General features: G+C 46.2%; 1 protein-coding gene across 1 annotated transcript in view; it reads left to right on the top strand.

Annotated features, from left to right (window-relative positions):
* Nucleotides 1-17,683, top strand: part of snd1 (staphylococcal nuclease and tudor domain containing 1) — a 150,525-nt gene that overhangs the window by 27,550 nt on the left and 105,292 nt on the right. Inside the window, exons 11-15 of the mRNA XM_068717407.1 lie at nucleotides 1,097-1,198; nucleotides 7,420-7,520; nucleotides 8,851-8,961; nucleotides 10,454-10,526; nucleotides 13,919-14,060. Coding sequence (XP_068573508.1) covers nucleotides 1,097-1,198; nucleotides 7,420-7,520; nucleotides 8,851-8,961; nucleotides 10,454-10,526; nucleotides 13,919-14,060 — 529 coding nt within the window. The remainder of the gene's footprint in view (nucleotides 1-1,096; nucleotides 1,199-7,419; nucleotides 7,521-8,850; nucleotides 8,962-10,453; nucleotides 10,527-13,918; nucleotides 14,061-17,683) is intronic.

Here is a 17,683-nt window from a genome sequence, read left to right as displayed (position 1 = left end):
TCTGTTTTACCAGAGTTTGTCCTTACAAGCACACGTGCTCCAACCCCCCCCCCCCCCCCCCCCCCCCCTCCCCCCCCTTCTCGCCACAGCCATCAGCCCAGCTGTGTGCCACACCTGGCAGCGCCGAACAACTTGAGAGGCATTAAAAATGAATGAAAACCATTGAAGGGAAGAGGAAATGAGGAATTAATCCAACCCTGTGTGTTGATTCGGAAGAGTGTTCCTTCTGTTTGTATGACGGATAATGATGGCATTCAAAGGAGGAGGGTGGGAGGGGCCCGGGACGGCGGCCACACCGGTATTGTCATTCATAGCGTGGTTCCTCCCGTTAGCGCCGGTCGTTTATTTTCCCGCTGTGTCATTGTCATTTGCTGTATTATGTTTTTTTTTCTTCATCCCGTCCCTACGAAAAGTGTGTGTGTGTGTGTGTGTGTGTGTGTGTGTGTGTGTGTGTGTGTGTGTGTGTGTGTGTGTGTGTGTGTGTGTGTGTGTGTGTGTGTGTGTGTGTGTGTGTGTGTCTTTGCACTGGGAACAACGCAAAAAACCTCAGCCTTCCTTTTTGAAAATGCAAATAAGATCTATTTGTGGCTCCTGTCAGAGAGTGTGTGTGTGTTGAGGGAAGTTTTTGTGTGCCGCTGTGCACACACGGTGGTGGTGCATACATCTGTGTGTGCACCACCACCACCACCCTGTGTGTGCACATAGTGTCAGCTCGCCGTTTGTACATCCGTTTAACACAAAGTGTATTTGCCTTGGCTGTTTTCGTCCGTGGTAACTTGTGTACTTTTGATTTTTGAGGATCGACGACAAACGGTGTTTGAGGAAGCCGTTTGTGCGGCTGTGCGTGTTTTTGGAACGCTGCCGTACAAATTCAAAAATCATTCGGGGAGTCCAGATCCTGCCTGTCGCGGGACTGAAGTACAGGGCAAAAAAAAAAAAAAAGAGGGAACAAACATCTGAAAGTGTGCAAGTCTTTTTGTCACACACGTGCAATGCAAATAATCCTCTTCTTTTTGTGTCTTCTCTCCCCCTCTCCCTCCATCCTTCCATCCTCTTTCTGGTCCTTCTCCTCCGCTCTCCCTCCGTCTCGATTCAGGAGAAGAACAAGGACAAAGACAAACGTTTCCGTCCGCTCTACGACATCCCCTACATGTTCGAGGCCCGCGAGTTCCTGAGGAAGAAGCTCATCGGTAAAAAGGTAAGAGACGGAAATTGAAACCTCCCAATCCCCTTTTTGACTCTGTGTGTGTGTGTGTGTGTGTGTGTGTGTGTGTGTGTGTGTGTGTGTGTGTGTGTGTGTGTGTGTGTGTGTGTGTGTGTGTGTGTGTGTGTGTGTGTGTGTGTGTGTGTGTGTGTGTGTGTGGATCAACTTGATTTGCCTCTAATCAGCTTTTGATAGATTAAACAATGGCTCTAAACAGGGATTCCCCCCGGTGGCTGTACATAAGCTCCAACACCCTTCTCCACACATTTCTGAAGCCCGTTGCTGGATATCCCTTTTCTCTCCTCCTCTCTGTTTGAATACCGAGTGCTCTCCGTGGATGCCCCAGGGCCTCGCTATTGGCCCGGTCGCACCCTTTAAACAAGCCGTGTTGATTCCCCCTCTCTCGTGTCTATTGATCTACCGAGTCCTTACACCTAAGAGGCCGCTATGATTTACACACATCTGACCTGGTGAGCACTCGAGACACACACACCACTGCAGGAACATCTGCCATCTGAGCTATGAAATGGAAGTTGATTGAGAGAAGAAAAAAGAAACCCCCTGAAGTTATTTAAATTGGGTTAAATGTCTGAGACTGTTGTGAGGAAGTTCGCCAACTTTGCCTCACATTTCAAAAGTAAAGTTTTCAGCGCACACAGTGGAGTGCTTTTACACCCGAGTCCCCCTCAGTAAATCAGTGAAATGACGCCCACATAGCTGTCACTGAACATATAGTGGCAGTAATGGCACAGGGAGACGAGGCGGCTGTTGCTCAAAGGCACGCCTAGAGCTGTTGTCCACTGCCTGAACCCAGTGATGGCTCATTTTTTTATTTTTTTATTTTTTTTATTTTTTTCCCCAAATTGCTAACTCTTATCAGTTGTCAGACTCCGAGGGGCCGCACACATTATAATGTGAGCCATGCTGGAAAAGATTGGAATCTTTCTTGCAAAAAAAAAAGAAAAAAGGTGGAAATGCAGTTGAAGGTGCCGATTGATGGAAAAGCGACGATGCACTTCTGCTGCAATCATACTGACAAAATAACTTCCCGAGTCGGAAGCTCCAAAAACTGTATCGAGTTCATAAGATGACTTCTAATGCATCAGTTACAATGTACACAAATCAATTCTGTGTGTTTTTTTTTTTATATCTCTACCGTGTTTAAAAAAAACAAAACATTTGCAGTATAGCCTGATGAACACCAAAACACGCACCCACTCAAAGCCAAAAGCCCCAAGAGAGTTCCTTTTTGGCATTGAGCACAGGAGCGAGATTCATCTCCCTGTCCCAGCCTCTCATCACACTCATTTTAATCATCCTCATTAATGTTTTTTTAACGACAGAAAATTCAGCCGTGAGCCGTGAGCTTTTGCCGAGTGAAGCGAGAGTAATGATTCCGCTGTTTTTATTTGTGGTGTTTGTGTTGGGAGATAATGAGTGTGTGTGTGTGTGTGTGTGTGTGTGTGTGTGTGTGTGTGTGTGTGTGTGTGTGTGTGTGTGTGTGTGTGTGTGTGTGTGTGTGTGTGTGTGTGTGACGGGCATAGGGCGACTACAGCCTTTTCAAGGTGTAAAGATACTATGCAGAATCTGCCATTAGCATGGTGATGACATCCAAGCCGTGTAATGTGTGTAATGTACCATTTTGGGCTTATTTGTGGAAGTGAATGCCTGCATTAAAACACACGGCAAGCGTCTGTGTGATGTGACCATGCATGTAGATAAAGTCACTACACATATATATGTATATATAATATATATACACACACACACATGCAAACCCAACACCTCACTAGATCGACCAATAGCTGTCTGCTCATGCTAGCACTAATGGCGTGCAACCCAAAGAAAGGGAACAATAAGAATGTAGTCAAATAATTTAGTACATAATAATCATGCATGCATTAGTGGTGCAACATTCTCCATACCTTGTTATGGTATAAGTCAAGACACACACACACACACACACACACACACACACACACACACACACACATCGCTCAGATTCTTATTTAATGATTTTATAGTCAGCCAGCTAAAATGTTCCTTTCTTAGTCATACATACATACATACATATATATATATATACACACACACACACACACACACACACACACACACACACACACACACACACACACACACACACACACTTGCACATACATACATACATACATGCATGCAGTGTACGCCTCTGTATTCCTCTCCAGTTCATTGGTATTGAAGTTGTGTCTCCCTAGGCTGTGCGTTTAAGCTCTCAGAAGTGGGTTAGGTTTAAGTGGAGAGCTCTTACCCGTTTGCCAGCCGTACACCGTCCTCCTTCCTCAATCGGCAAGATCAATAGCAGAAGAGCTCTAGAACGTCGAGTCCCTCCGGTTCCTATATCGTCGCTAAGACACGAGGCTGAAGCTCTGACTCAAACCGTCCCTCAACGTATATCGTGTTTTCACAACCAATTAGAGGCCCTAAAATACGGCTTTTTAAAATGTATTTATTTATTTTTTATTATGTACAAGCGTTACCCTTTTAGCTGCCTTGCCAACACGGAAGGACTTTTTTTTTTTTTTTTTTTTTTTTGGTTCCTGGGGATGAAATGATCACAGGATCTCTGCGGGTGAATGTTGTATTTTGCGAGCGACCATCCTTAACCCTCCCAGCTTTTTAGCGTTAATCTGCGCTGCCACGGCTTACTCGAGTTGTCGAGTTGGATGCAGGTAGGCGCACAAGTGCACAGATGCATGTTGCCCTCCGACGAGGAGCGGAGTTTAGCCGACCCACTTACTGTCATCCTGTCTCCGAACACTAAGCTCTATAGAGACACATTTGGAGCAGTGAGCATTAGCAGAGACTCTGAAGACCGCTGCTTTCCTTGAATTTCTGCTCCAGAGAGGTCCTCCTTTTTTCTTCTTCTTTTTTCTCTCCGACACAAAACGGAGACAGAAGATTTGACCTTGACAGCGGGGTGGCAGCGGGCGTTGACCCGTTGGGTTTGAAAGGGAATACTCTGGTCGCATACAAAGGTGTGTCTGCTGATTTTGTTATCAGATCTCAGAAGGTAGCATCACCTAGCTCAAACTGGACGTGGTCATGTTATCACATTGACCTAAAGGTATTCCCCCTTTTTGACAATATCCCATTCCAAAGCTCAGTCACTGCCATGGAGTGCGATGAATTGGGGGGGGAAACAAAGCCGATTTCCTCCCTGACCAACCCTTCCAGGACGTGACGAAGCATTAACTACGAGTCTCAAAGCCCTGATGCCACCGGTCGGCTTTTGGGGAATAAGGCTACAGTTAAACCCCCTTATTCCTCATCTCTATGAGGTGTGTCTTTAATAAAACATATCTTATATCCATATTCCAAAGGGTGCCCCTCTTTTTTTTTTTTTTTCTCGCCGTCATTGCGTTAGCCATCGGGTCTCATGTCAAAAGACTTCTGAACTATCCGTTTTGAGGTGAGCTAAATATGCTCAGAGGCATTTTTTCCGTCTCCTCCTTTCTCTCCGTCACTGTACGTCCGTCCGTCTGTCTCCCCCGTCTCTTTCTAATGTGTATCCCCCCCCCCCCCTATTGAAATGGCAGCGTTTGCATGGTGACATAATCCCAAAAAGCTCGATTTGGCTAACTTTATAAGTAGTGCTTCTTGTGCGCCCGGGTCTCAGCCTCAGCAGAAGAAGAAGAGTCCAATGGAAATGTTGCATTAAGCCACTTATCAGGGTTGAGCACATTCGGATAATCCCGCCTGCTCAGAGTGGCTCCTGTTATGCAGCTGCTTGTGTAGTACTGTTAGCGCCGGAGATTTCCCCTCTCATTGGTGAGCCTGCCGCCGCGTGTGTGTGTGTGTGTGCAAGGTAGTATTTGTTGTGGTGTGTATTTGGGGGGGGGGGCTTCAGGTGTGTGTGTGTGTGTTTGAGCAGACGGAAAGCGCGTAGATCTGAGTCACCGGGTCCCATGGTTGAAAATCCAACCCCCCCCTCCCCCCTTCCTCCTTCCCTCTTTTCTTGTCGACGTTGTGCTGATCCAGCCCAGAGTTTTATTTTCCTTCCTCACTTCATTACATGATAGCCAGCTGTGATTACAGCCTGCTGAAAACACACAGCAGCGACTGAAGCACATCTCCCTCCCTTTGTTTTGCTCTTCCTTACCCCTTCAAGGCTTGAAGATCTTTTTATTTAATTTTATTCAAGTCTACTGTGATTGGCTGATGTCCACTGCGGTGTGTGTGTGTGTGTGTGTGTGTGTGTGTGTGTGTGTGTGTGTGTGTGTGTGTGTGTGTGTGTGTGTGTGTGTGTGTGTGTGTGTGTGTGTGTGTGTGTGTGTGTGTGTGTGTGTGTGTGTGTGTGTGTGTCCTTTTCTCTAAGGACACATTGGAACAACTAGTGCTACTTATTCTGGTGTAGTACCTTCACTAGTATTAATACTCCTACTTCCTACTACTACTAAAGTATCAATGAGACATCAACATTCTACATAACTATAGGTTTGTCACCTACCTGCTTCTGTACTTATCAATACAGAATAAAAAAAACAAAAAAAAAAACGTTTGCTCTTTTATCCACAATCTGACAAATTAGTAAAATTACTTTTGCTTATTCTGGGCACTATATGATACGATAATAATATATCTAAAAGGCCATACTAGGGTTGGAGATTATGTCCCATTATGAAAGTTTGACCAACCGCTGGTGGACATTTTGAATATCGGGACATTACGAACTCACACCCTGGTGGCCGTGGCAGCCTTTTTTCATCAATGTCTATGAATACATCTATAAATATGGTGCTTTTATCACAAATTGAACGTGTTTTTAATGTGTGGAGCTGTCTCCGCCCACCGTTCGTAAAAACATGTGTTTAACATTAGTTGTAACTTATGCGTGCGTTACACCTTGACACGCACGCGCGTTTCAATCTCCTCCTCAGAAGTCTGTTTCGTGTTTCCCTTCTCACTTTCCTATCTCCTTTCATCTCATTCTGTCCTCTCCAGCCGACTGGAATCCTTCCTGTTCTTCATCGCTTTGTTCGTCCTCTAATCTACAATTACCCCGGCCGGGCGATGCTTAGCCGTTGAACAGAAATGTAACCAAGAACAACACACTTCACTTGAATGGCATCTTTTTTTTTTTTTTTTCAACAACGCTGAATTAGACATGAAACGCTGTCATGTTGGGGCTACGAGGAAACGGAGAGCTTCGATGTGGGAGTGAGGAAATACTTTCCCTTCAAGACAAAGAGAATGGGTTCTTTTACAACTGGGATGAAACTGAAGGCTAAATGGAATGTGTGTGGCGTGTGCGTCAACAACACACTTCAAAGGCGTTTAGTTCATCTCTATTTCTTCCAGATAATCCCTCACGAATAAAACTTTAGCAGTCTCCATGGTGACTCTTAACCTTCCGCCCTGACGGAAGCTGTTCTCTTCCCTTGCTCCCCTCACCACGCTCTCGTCCTCCATCTAATGACGAGTCCCTGTGTCTACGCTGTGACGTGTGTGTGTGTGCGTGTGCGCGTGCCGCAGAGCCAGATTCACGCGTCTCTCCGCCTCCTGTCGCACTAGGTCGACACGTGGCTCTTAAACTGTCGACTTTGTGCGGCGGTACGGCTGCACCCCCGCCGTCAGCTCTGTCTGCCTGTGTCTGGGCCGCGATGCAGGCTTTCCCCGTCATACGCTTGTGGATGCGCACGCACACACACACACACACACACACACACACACACACACACACACACACACACACACACACACACACAGCTGAGTGACGAAATTGAATTTTCAGGGTGGGTGGATTGGAGTCCGTCCCAAGGGAGCTGTTTTGAGAACACACAATGTAGGGTCATTTGGGTTCCATGACTGTTCTCTCTCTCTCTGTGTGTGTGTGTGTGTGTGTGTGTGTGTGTGTGTGTGTGTGTGTGTGTGTGTGTGTGTGTGTGTGTGTGTGTGTGTGTGTGTGTGTGTGTGTGTGTGTGTGTGTGTGTGTGTGTGTGTGTGTGTGTGTGTGTTAATACTGCCCCTCTGGGGAGATCTACAGTGCTTGCTGATGTGATTCACACTGACTGGGGGTAACCTTGAGAATTGGGACACACACACATAGAGAGAACACTCCCTATATTAATTGTTCCTGTAACTGATGTTACGTTCAGTTTGTCCTGCTCCTCTTGGTGTTTTTAGTTTTTAGTTTTTTTTTTTTCCTAACTTCTTCTGGTGCTTCTCCCCTTTAGGTCAATGTGACGGTTGACTACATCAGAGCAGCTACTGGTCCAGGAGAAAGCACCCCTGCATTCTCAGAACGCACCTGTGCCACAGTCACAATTGGCGGCATGTAAGTACCACACTGTGCCACCACTTTCATTTTAGCCTGTTCTACTTTTACGGTTTATTCCCCTAGTTTCTATACAATTCAAAACAATGCCTTTCTATTACTGCGTTTTCTGAACACACAGGCTTTTAAAGTGGAAATGAAGCAGTCTACCTATGGATTTACACTCTAATCAACAATTCTGTAACAAACATGACAAATAAAAAAAAAGGACAGAACGGTTCCATTCTCATGAAGTGCGAACGTGAAGGAGCCCGCCGACAGTCGCTTCCTCCATCGGGCGATGAACCCCCGTCATAAGAGACTTCACTAAAAAAAATCTCATAGTATTTCACCAGTCGTCTGCCTGTGTAAAACTTCTGACAATCATTTGTAAATGCTTAGAACTTGTGATCTCGCCGTCAATCACAAAGTAACCTGAAAGTGCACGTTCTGTACTTTTTTTAATTTTCGGGGTCGCCTCAGTGCAAGCAATTACTTTCCATCTACAAACACTGCTTTGAGGAAAACGGGCCTTATCTGTTCGGAACATGTATTTTATACATAAACCGCGGATATAAATGTTATTAAACTACTTAGAGTTTCAAATTGAATCAAAACCGGATGGAGGAGCTTTATTAATGTCGTATGATTTTTGAAATTCACCATCAGAAGTCTGCTCTGAACCCGAAAACTTTTTTTTTGTCACAAAGCACAGTTACATGCAGACACGGAATGAAAGATCCCCTTTTCATCATCAACCCAACAGTCTTGTATCCGGGTGTGCATACGGAGGTCAGGACCCGACCCCTCACCACCAGCCAATTACAAGCCAGAATTAGCAAAACTGCACCAGCTGCTCCGCTGATAACAGTTGGCATGGCCGCCCCGTGAAAGCTGAGGTCAGGGTGGGGGGGGGGGGGGCGAGCGAGCGAAATTGTCAGTGGTTCAAATGTTTCCAACCTTGTGCGACCTCGTCATTCAACCCTTTGCACTCAATGACACGAGCTCAGTCGACGCCGGAGAGTTTTACTTTTCCCCGTTCCTTTCTCGCACACTTCGACCAGAACGCCGATGTCCGAGGGCTAGAAAGCCACTAAGTGCTGCGTTACACACAACAATACTCTCCTCTTCCCTGCCCTTCATCCTCTCCTCAGTACATCTGGACCACGGCGACGAAGTGCTCAGTCATGTGTGCAATGTCAACATTTAAGTGACCTTTGTTCCTTTGCGATGCCACCTTTGGGATTCATCATGCCCGTATATATATATATATTTTTTTTTCTTTATATAATGCCAAGGGGTGTTTTGCCTGTTATTTTTTTATTAAAGTAATCTCTTCTCTTTCCTCTAGTAACATAGCGGAGGCTCTGGTCAGTAAGGGCCTGGCCACAGTCATCCGATACAGACAGGACGACGACCAGCGCTCCTCCCACTACGACGAGCTGCTTGCCGCAGAGGCTCGGTAAAGGAGCACGGCACATCTTCACACACACACACACACACACACACACACACTCACACTCACACTCACACTCACACACTTACTCCCTGCCATCCACGAGTTGTGCGTGACCTTGACAAATGTAGCTCTTGGGAAGGGGAAGACATTTTTTTTTTTTTCTTCTTCTTCCAAATTGCTTTTACATGTGCTGTTACCTAACATGGCACAGGTGAAGCAATTATTAGAATTATTATTATTTCAGAATTTTTATTTTTAGCAGAGCCACCACTATATGTCTCAACCCATCACAATTTTTTTACATTTCCCCCCAGAAAGCACATCATTGGTCTCACATATTCACTCATAAATACCACATCCTTTCCTTATACACCGGTACATACATGCTTTGTACATTTCTCCCGAGCGCTGGCCGTTAAATCGGAGGCTCTCTTTACACAGGCCCTATGAATATAATTATATGGCGGTGCAGTGGAGAGATTTAGTGCGAGCTTTATTGCTCTGCTATAGATTAAGATCTGCTGGCTATAGGTAGAGCAGATGAAGCCACAGCCTCCTTTTTATAGGACCAACCCCCCCCCCCCCCCCATGCAGTGTCACTACCCACCCGCCCTCCTTCCCTGCTCTCTCCCTGCTCCTGCTTGCCTGTTTCTTTTGCACATTTTGTCCTTATTTTTTTCCACCTTAGCCGTTCTCAAATGTGTCCTTCTTTGGCCTTGCTTTTGTCCTCTCATCCTCCCCCTTCTCTCTCTCTCTCTCTCTCTCTCTCTCTCTCTCTCTCTCTCTCTCTCTCTCTCTCTCTCTCTCTCTCTCTCCTCTCTGTCCCTGGTGGGATCTTATTAGAGTTGATGAGAGGTTTCTGTCTATAGCCTAGGTTTTTTTATTTTTAGTTCCCGCTGCACAAGACCAATGGCCCGCAGCCTTCAAGGAACCTCCGGGCTATTAAATGTATATACATGCTCGCATAAATGCACCCGCTCCATCATAGTGGCAATGGCCTGCTTCGCAGTGACCCATAGGTGGCATTATTCCACCCGGCAGCCGCAACCTCAGCGGTCCTCTTCATCTCATTCGGCCCTTGAGGCTTTTTAAAGCAGCGATCGCTGGCACCCATCATCATCATCATCATCATCATCACTAAAGCCCTAGCTGGCACTCAGGAAACTTGTTTCTGCATTTCTTCCGCCTTCTTTCCATTCCAACAATAATTTCTCTTCCACCTTTTCAGCTTTTTCATGTCAAACCCACAGATTATCTGGGTGGGCAAAAAAAACCAAAACATTCTTCCAGTTGAGCATTTCAGGGAAAATAACCCGGTGTGAATTACATCCTTCTTCACAAAGCCAAAATGGCCCCCCTCTTTGTATCTGCAGTGATTACTCAAAAGAGCTCCCATTTTTTTTTCCAGGTGTGTTAGACCGCCGGCGTTCTGCTTCCTCAATGTGTTGTGATGGTGCTTGATCTGCGTCTGTGTTTGTGGTTTGAATGACTGCAGGGCCATCAAGAACGGGAAAGGGCTGCACAGCAAGAAGGAGGTTCCCATCCACAGAGTGGCGGATATCTCTGGGGTGAGAGTCTTTTGTATACACATGTTGTTATTGTACACAATGGAATAAAAGAAGAAAAATGCACTCATATAATTTGATATCTTAAACTATGTGCTCATTTACACAACCCCCCCCCCGTGGCATACAAAGATCACCGAAGCCCCGAAAGTTACTGACTTGTTCCACCACCACATCTCAGAAGACGATCCATAATCCCCCTTCCCCCCCCTCCCCCCCCCCTCCCCCTCCTCCAGTCCCTGATACTCGCAGCCAGTTTTCTCATCTTAAAGAAACTAAGCGGCCTCTAAAAATAATCAGCGCCATTAATAAAACCATCAGCGGTGCTCGGTCCTGGCTTGTTTACGTGTGCCCAGGGGCTTGATGGAGACATCATTTGGCTAATGAAGCCTGATTGGGAATACTCACCAAATGAACATTAGTGCGGGAAACCCATAAAATCTCTCACTAACAAGTAATGGGCGATTGGTGCACATTGCTTTTAAGCGTGTGTTTTCCGTTAGTGCGACCCTTGAAGGTGTTTTTTTTTTAGATTTGATCCCTGTGTTTTCTGTTCACCCCATTCTCGCTCTCTTCTTCAATCTGTGTGACGAGGCTGACACTGTTTATTTCTAAAGGGACATTTCCTTTTCTTTCTTTCTTTCTTTCTTTTTTTTTTAATCTTAGTTTTCACAAGGGATTTAGTCCGACGTGGCTCGGGGCTGTCGATGTGCACTTCTATAGCGAAGTGCCGTCTTCATTAAGTCGCTATGCGCTGCAGCCGTCCGACGCTGTCAAACGGAGTGGCTGGGCTAGATGAGCTCACATGGAGCGCACTGATGGCACTCGCGCAGACGGTAAACGCGGCACTATAATGGCTCATCGTCGCTGGCTAGCTACTGTTCTTGCAGCTATCACCCTGGCACTTTATTTATTTTTTTTTTTTTATGAATCTCACAACTCGAAATGCTATCGAACACCAAAAAAAAAAAAATATATGCAAAAGCTGTAGCCGTTCAAGTGCCTTTTATGCGTCGCTGTACTTGTGGACCAGCTATCTCCTTATACAGTTTGATAAGCCGCTTCATGGTCTACAGTGAATGGACTCAAAATTGAACTTGAGAAACATTAGCATCTCATTGTCTCTCTCTCACTCGAGCTCTCTCGTAGTACTCGCACTTGTAGGCTCTAGAGAGACATTTGGTTAATTTAATCAGGCCCTCTTTTTCTGTACTTGTCCTTTTTTCTTTTTTTTTAAACATTTTTTTTATTTTAGCTCAGTTAGTCCACCAGATTTGTTGGTCATGTACAAGTTGCTGTTTAATGCGCCGTCACTTGCGTTTGAAACGGAGGCATTCAGCCACGTTTATTGAAGCTCTTTCACACCAACGGGACTTTAGTGTCTCTCTAATAAGCGCTCATTGCTCCGCATAGCCGCTCTCCGACGTCGTGGTGGACGTTGTCGTCATCGTAACCCTCTCCATGTCTTCTCGTGTCAGCAGGACGGGTGAATTACCGGACCCTGTAAAAATAATTATGACGGGGAATTGTTGTGCTGACTGAGCAGCCCTGTGCTATTTCATCAGGGGTTTAGTGCGTTTTATACTTATAACCCCCCCCTCCCCTCCCCCGAACTTAACTGGCTGAATTGATCACATTCTGCAATGACTTGGGAGTAGTTTCAAGAGGGAGGTGTTCAATAATTAATTTACTTTAATAACAAAGAAAAAAGCAATATATGCCACACATCCAACCGGAGATTTTTTTTTGCACTTCTCACTCATTAAAAGCTGTCCCAGTGACCCAGCGCAGGCTGTGGCTGGCTTTCCGTTTCGCCGCGATTGTGCTGCGTCATGCGTTTGTGCACCGCGGAGCCCTCCTGAACTCTCTCCCTTATTAGTGCCAACCCCGTCACCGGTTTAAGTCACCGCCATTATGTGCAGCTGCAGCTCCTCCCCCTCTCTCTCTCTTAGCGTTTCCAGTAGGACGCGCGCAGGATTTGCAGCGCAGTCCAGAATCGTTGCCTGTGTGTGTGTGTGTGTGTGTGTGTGTGTGTGTGTGTGTGTGTGTGTGTGTGTGTGTGTGTGTGTGTGTGTGTGTGTGTGTGTGTGTGTGTGTGTGTGTGTGTGTGTGTGTGTGTGTGTACACACACACACACCAGTTGTTTGGCTAGGCTAATGTAATGAGCATTCTAGAGGACCAAAATAGCACATCCTTCCCCTCTTTTTCTTTTCCCTTTTCTCCGGCGCTCTCTTCCCCCCCCCCCCCACGTGGGAAATACACACTCTTCCACGTCAGCGTTCCTTTAGCTCGGCGGTAAAGGTTTGCTGAAAGGGATTATGTACATTGAGTGGGACGCGGTCACAAATAGAGCCCCGATGGGTTTATAAAGGTATAGTGTAGGAGATGAACAGGGGGTGGTGGGAGGAGGGTGGATAAAGCACTTGACTCACCTCGTTCCTCCAAAGGTTGCATAATGAGGTCCTCTCCTCTCTCATGTCTCTTCCTTTTTTTCTGAACCGAGTTAGACCGCACATCCCACTCGCCGCAGGTGCCCGAGAATGTGTTTGTGTAAACGGCGGAGTGTTTGGTTCTGTCGTCCTCCCACTCGAGGGGCTATTTTGGATCGGAGTGGGTGGAGTTCAGGTGGTGCATCTCGCGGCTAAAGCGCGCACCCTTTACTCACGGCGTCGTGTGTTCGAGTCCCACCGGTGACGTGTTGCATTATGGCTCTAAGTCCGTCTCTTCTGCCAATGCCTTTCGTCTCCCTTGAAATTAGAGAATGCGTTTTCATTTCTGATTTCACACACACACACACACACACACACACACACACACACACACACACACACACACACACACACACACACACACACACACATGTTGTGCCTCCATGCTCATGCCTGGAGTAGGCACATATTAAATATTTTTTTTTTTTTTAATCGTATATATATGAATCTGCCACTGCATCACCAGCCCCTTGCCTTGAATACGCATGATTTGGCTCCGCTTGTAATTTTGGCGCAGGCACAACAATGAGCTAGTGACTCACCCTTGCAGACGGAGATGGAGATGGAGGCAGGAGGGGAGAGGATTCTTTTTGATTTGCACGAGCGGACTTCATCAGGCCTGACCACGATTTTAGGATATCCATAAAAAAAAAAGCCCAAAAAGATTCTGGCGACAATTATTACTCCATGTAGTCGGTCTTTTCCACACAGTTAATGCATCGGATATCAAAAAGTGTTCCCAGGATTATAGATGGTGTCTTTTGCTTTACAACGGTTTCACAGTCACTTATTTCTTATAAATATTACAATAGATTTGGCTCATTAAGCTTATAAGAAATTTGCATGCCTCCCCATTAAAAAAAAAAGTATTCCCTAAGCTCATCCCTCTTTCTTTCTGTCCATTAGGAGACGCAGAAAGCCAAGCAGTTCTTGCCCTTCCTGCAGAGGGCCGGCCGCTCGGAAGCTGTGGTGGAATACGTCTTCAGCGGATCCCGCCTCAAGCTGTACATGCCCAAAGAAACCTGCCTCATCACCTTCCTCCTCGCCGGTGGGTACAGCGCCTTCTCTTTGTCTCGCTTCCTTCGGTGTCCTCTAACCCACTCGCTAATGTCTTTGCGTGCATTATTTGCTGCCGCGTGAAAGTTCATCGGCGTAGCATTTAGATAAGAAAAAAGTGTGTGTGTGTGTGTGTGTGTGTGTGTGTGTGTGTGTGTGTGTGTGTGTGTGTGTGTGTGTGTGTGTGTGTGTGTGTGTGTGTGTGTGTGTGTGTGTGTGTGTGTGTGTGTGTGTGTGTATGTGTATTGGAGCAAATACATTCGCATTGAGACTTCTGCCAACTCGGAGAGCAGAGTTCAGGCTGTCCTCCACACCTCCCAGCAGGCCACCCTGAACAGGGCAAGAGGTACCACAGTCTGCCCTCTTTCATAACACCAGGGTTGGCGTGAAGCATGTGGTCCCCCCCCCCCCCCCCCTCTCCGATGCGAGGTATAGCGCCGGGCAGTTAATCAACAAATCACTGCAGCTCTATTTCTTCACAATGAATCAATTAGTCAGTGGAATACATCTCCCTGGGTTATTGGATAATATATTTCCCCCCCTATTTCCTCACATTTGAATAACTAATGAAAATAATCATAAATTATTTTCGCATTTTCTCTCCATTTTTCCGTGTTGGCGAGCTGCGAGCGAGATGTAGATGGTGTGATATACAGACTGTCTGAAAGGAGGTCTAGTCGTTTATTTCGGGCTCCTCGACCGCCGTGACAGTTTGCGCTAGTAATAAAAACACTGAGACTGTATCTTTGGCAGCCGACAATGATTTGCACATCCTTCCCGATCATGGGAATGGCGCGAACGCTTATCCCTTCCACAGCGAATGATGCTCTTTGTTACAGGCGCAGTAAAAAGCCGTTTCAATCCATCTCCATTCCTGTCAGGCGTTTCTCAGCCGCACGCTTGCTCTCCGTTTCCAGTCGGACCGGCGCCGTGCGTTTCTGACAAACACTCGGTGTAATCGCGCGTGGCCGGATCGTCGATGCATTAACTCATTTTGCAATTTGCTTCTGATTGTCTTTGCTATCCACTGATGTTTTTCGTAATTGCGTTTTTTAAAATTTATTTATTAATTTTTTTCTATTGACGTGACCCCTGCCAATAAGCAGTCTTCACTATAGTGACATATTTTATTTAGCACTGGTTTGCCACAATTTCCCCTTAATGGGAGTGCTGAGTGAAAATGTCAGGTGTGTGTGTGTGTGTGTGTGTGTGTGTGTGTGTGTGTGTGAGTGAGAGCGAGGTGTTTACATAGGCGGTCTACTTATGGAACCGTTTTATTAAATCAAAGGTTATTAGAAAACCCACCAGAAGCACATTAGAGCCGGTCGCCCCTGAGCTTATTTGATTAAGGTCGTCCCCAGAAGAAAAGATTCATCTGCTGAACACGCGACCACGCGTAGCGCCATTAATACACACATAAGGCCGCATTAGCCCTGATGGATGCAAACAATCCCCCGTCTTTATTTTGCATCATTTTAACCTCTATTCCAATTAGAGACTTCTTTTTCTTGTCATCCCTCATTGTCACCTATGCCCCCCCCCCCCCGGTGGGCCGTGGCCTCCGTGTTTCTGTGCATGTGTGTTGCTACATGGGTTTCCTTTTATCTGATAACTGGTGCGAAGCCATACATGAAATAAAGCCCCTCATCGCCTCTCTACCTCTAATCTCCCAGCGCTTCCTGTCTCCTTCCACTCCCCCCCCCCCCCCCCGTCAAAAGTTATCTTCTCCATGTTTTATTCACCCGTCTGCACCGCGGGCTGTGTTTCTCAAATGACACACGGTTGATAAATTGGCTGCCATGAGCCCCTCTCATGTTTGTCTGTGTACGAAACGGCAGACGCCCTTTTGACCCTTTTTTTTTTTTTTCTTTTTCCCCTCTTTCAACTATATCGCGTCTCCTCGTCGGATAACGAGTCGCGCTGAGAGCAGATCTCAGTCATGCGTTTTCATATGCTCCGTGTTTATAGGCCTCTCATCGTAGCCGTGTCTTACTTTCGTCCTGCTGGGGATATAGTTATGTACATATTGAAGTGAATACAAAAAAAACAACAATTTGTTTGTTCAAAATTCAATTGAAAGAGTGGAGAATGTCTCGTGACATTTGTATTAAACTCCACTCTTCTGTTGCATTATATATGCACGGGGCGTATACAACTCTTTTCAACTATGTCATGAGGGATGACCTTAATACTTTTACGAGACAAAGTGTCACAATTATTTCTAATTGCCACTTTCATTCGATATTAAAGGTCCTAAGCTGAGCTCCGTAATTGTAAGTCGCTTTTGAGTAAATAATGACTACATGCGGACACATGGAGAATATATTTTCCGAGGACGCTGCTGTCAAAACAAGTCTTGCATTAGTCATCTGTTTCATTAGCCCCGTTGTCTTCCTACTGTATTCATCAAGGCCAAATTCTCATTCTTTAACGATGTCGTGGGAGGCCATTGAAGAACAAACTGTTTACAGTAAAGCTGCGAATGAAATGATCCCAAGGCAGTAAGTGATGTAACAAAGCCAGTCAAAAATGATAATACCACACACACACACACACACACACACACACACACACACACACACACACACACACACACACACACACACACACACACACACACACACACACACAGAACATTGATCTTTGAATGTGAACTAGCAGCTTGCTTATAGCCGGCGGCCTCTTTTCTCCCTCTTTTAGCCATATTATTTGTCCTGATTTAATACTGAACCCCGTTCATAGTTTGTTTTCCACCGAGGCACCTCAAAGCCTCCTCGGTATCTTCCTCGCACATAGTCTCCTTCCTTTTCCAGAGTTTTCCTTGATTGGTAAAGAAAGAATATGTGGGGTGGGGGGGTGGGGGGGAGAAACAAAGGGGAGAGAGAGACGCCCATGCTTCAAAGAGGGCCGGAGGTGTGCTTCGGGGAGATGAAGGGAAGTTCCCTTTCCTCTCCTCCCACATCACCTTTCCTTTCTTCTCCTCCTGGCCCGCGTGGTGTCACTTCTGTGTACTAGTTTGATAAAGGGTAAAGGAGTCATCCTGTCTCCAAAAGGGAAAGGAGGGCTTCTACGCAGGAAAGGGATTTGAGAATATGGAGGAGGAGGAGGAGGGGGGGGGGATGAAGGAGAAACATGATGAAAGGAGGAAGAGGTGAAGTAAGAGCTGTGGAGGCAGAAAGGACAGGGGAGGGCGAAGAGAACCCGGGTTTAGTAAAGGGCTGACAAAAAGAAAGTACAATTGATGTGGAGTACGTGGGTATAAAGGCCTGTTGAAGCTAAGGGAGACCAAGCGGGGAAGGAGGGCCATAAAAAGTTTACTAGCTTCAATAGCTTTAGAGTTTCCAACGGAGGCCGCGGCAGGTGAAGCGTACTTTCAAAGTTGCTCGGAAAAGATATGTCGAGCAGCAGTCTGTCAAAAAGATGGAGGAGCCATCACTCGGACACAAAGATCTCCAGTGTCAGCAAGAAGCAGTCGCCATCACGGTGTGTGTGTGTGTGTGTGTGTGTGTGTGTGTGTGTGTGTGTGTGTGTGTGTGTGTGTGTGTGTGTGTGTGTGTGTGTGTGTGTGTGTGTGTGTGTGTGTGTGTGTGTGTGTGTGTGTGTGTGTGTGTGTGT

This window comes from Cebidichthys violaceus, unplaced genomic scaffold (genome assembly GCF_023349555.1).
Source record: "Cebidichthys violaceus isolate CVI_PGR_0920_01 unplaced genomic scaffold, fCebVio1.0.p SCAF_21, whole genome shotgun sequence".
Taxonomy (NCBI): Eukaryota; Metazoa; Chordata; class Actinopteri; order Perciformes; family Stichaeidae; genus Cebidichthys; species Cebidichthys violaceus.
This window is presented reverse-complemented; position numbering and strand designations above follow the sequence as displayed.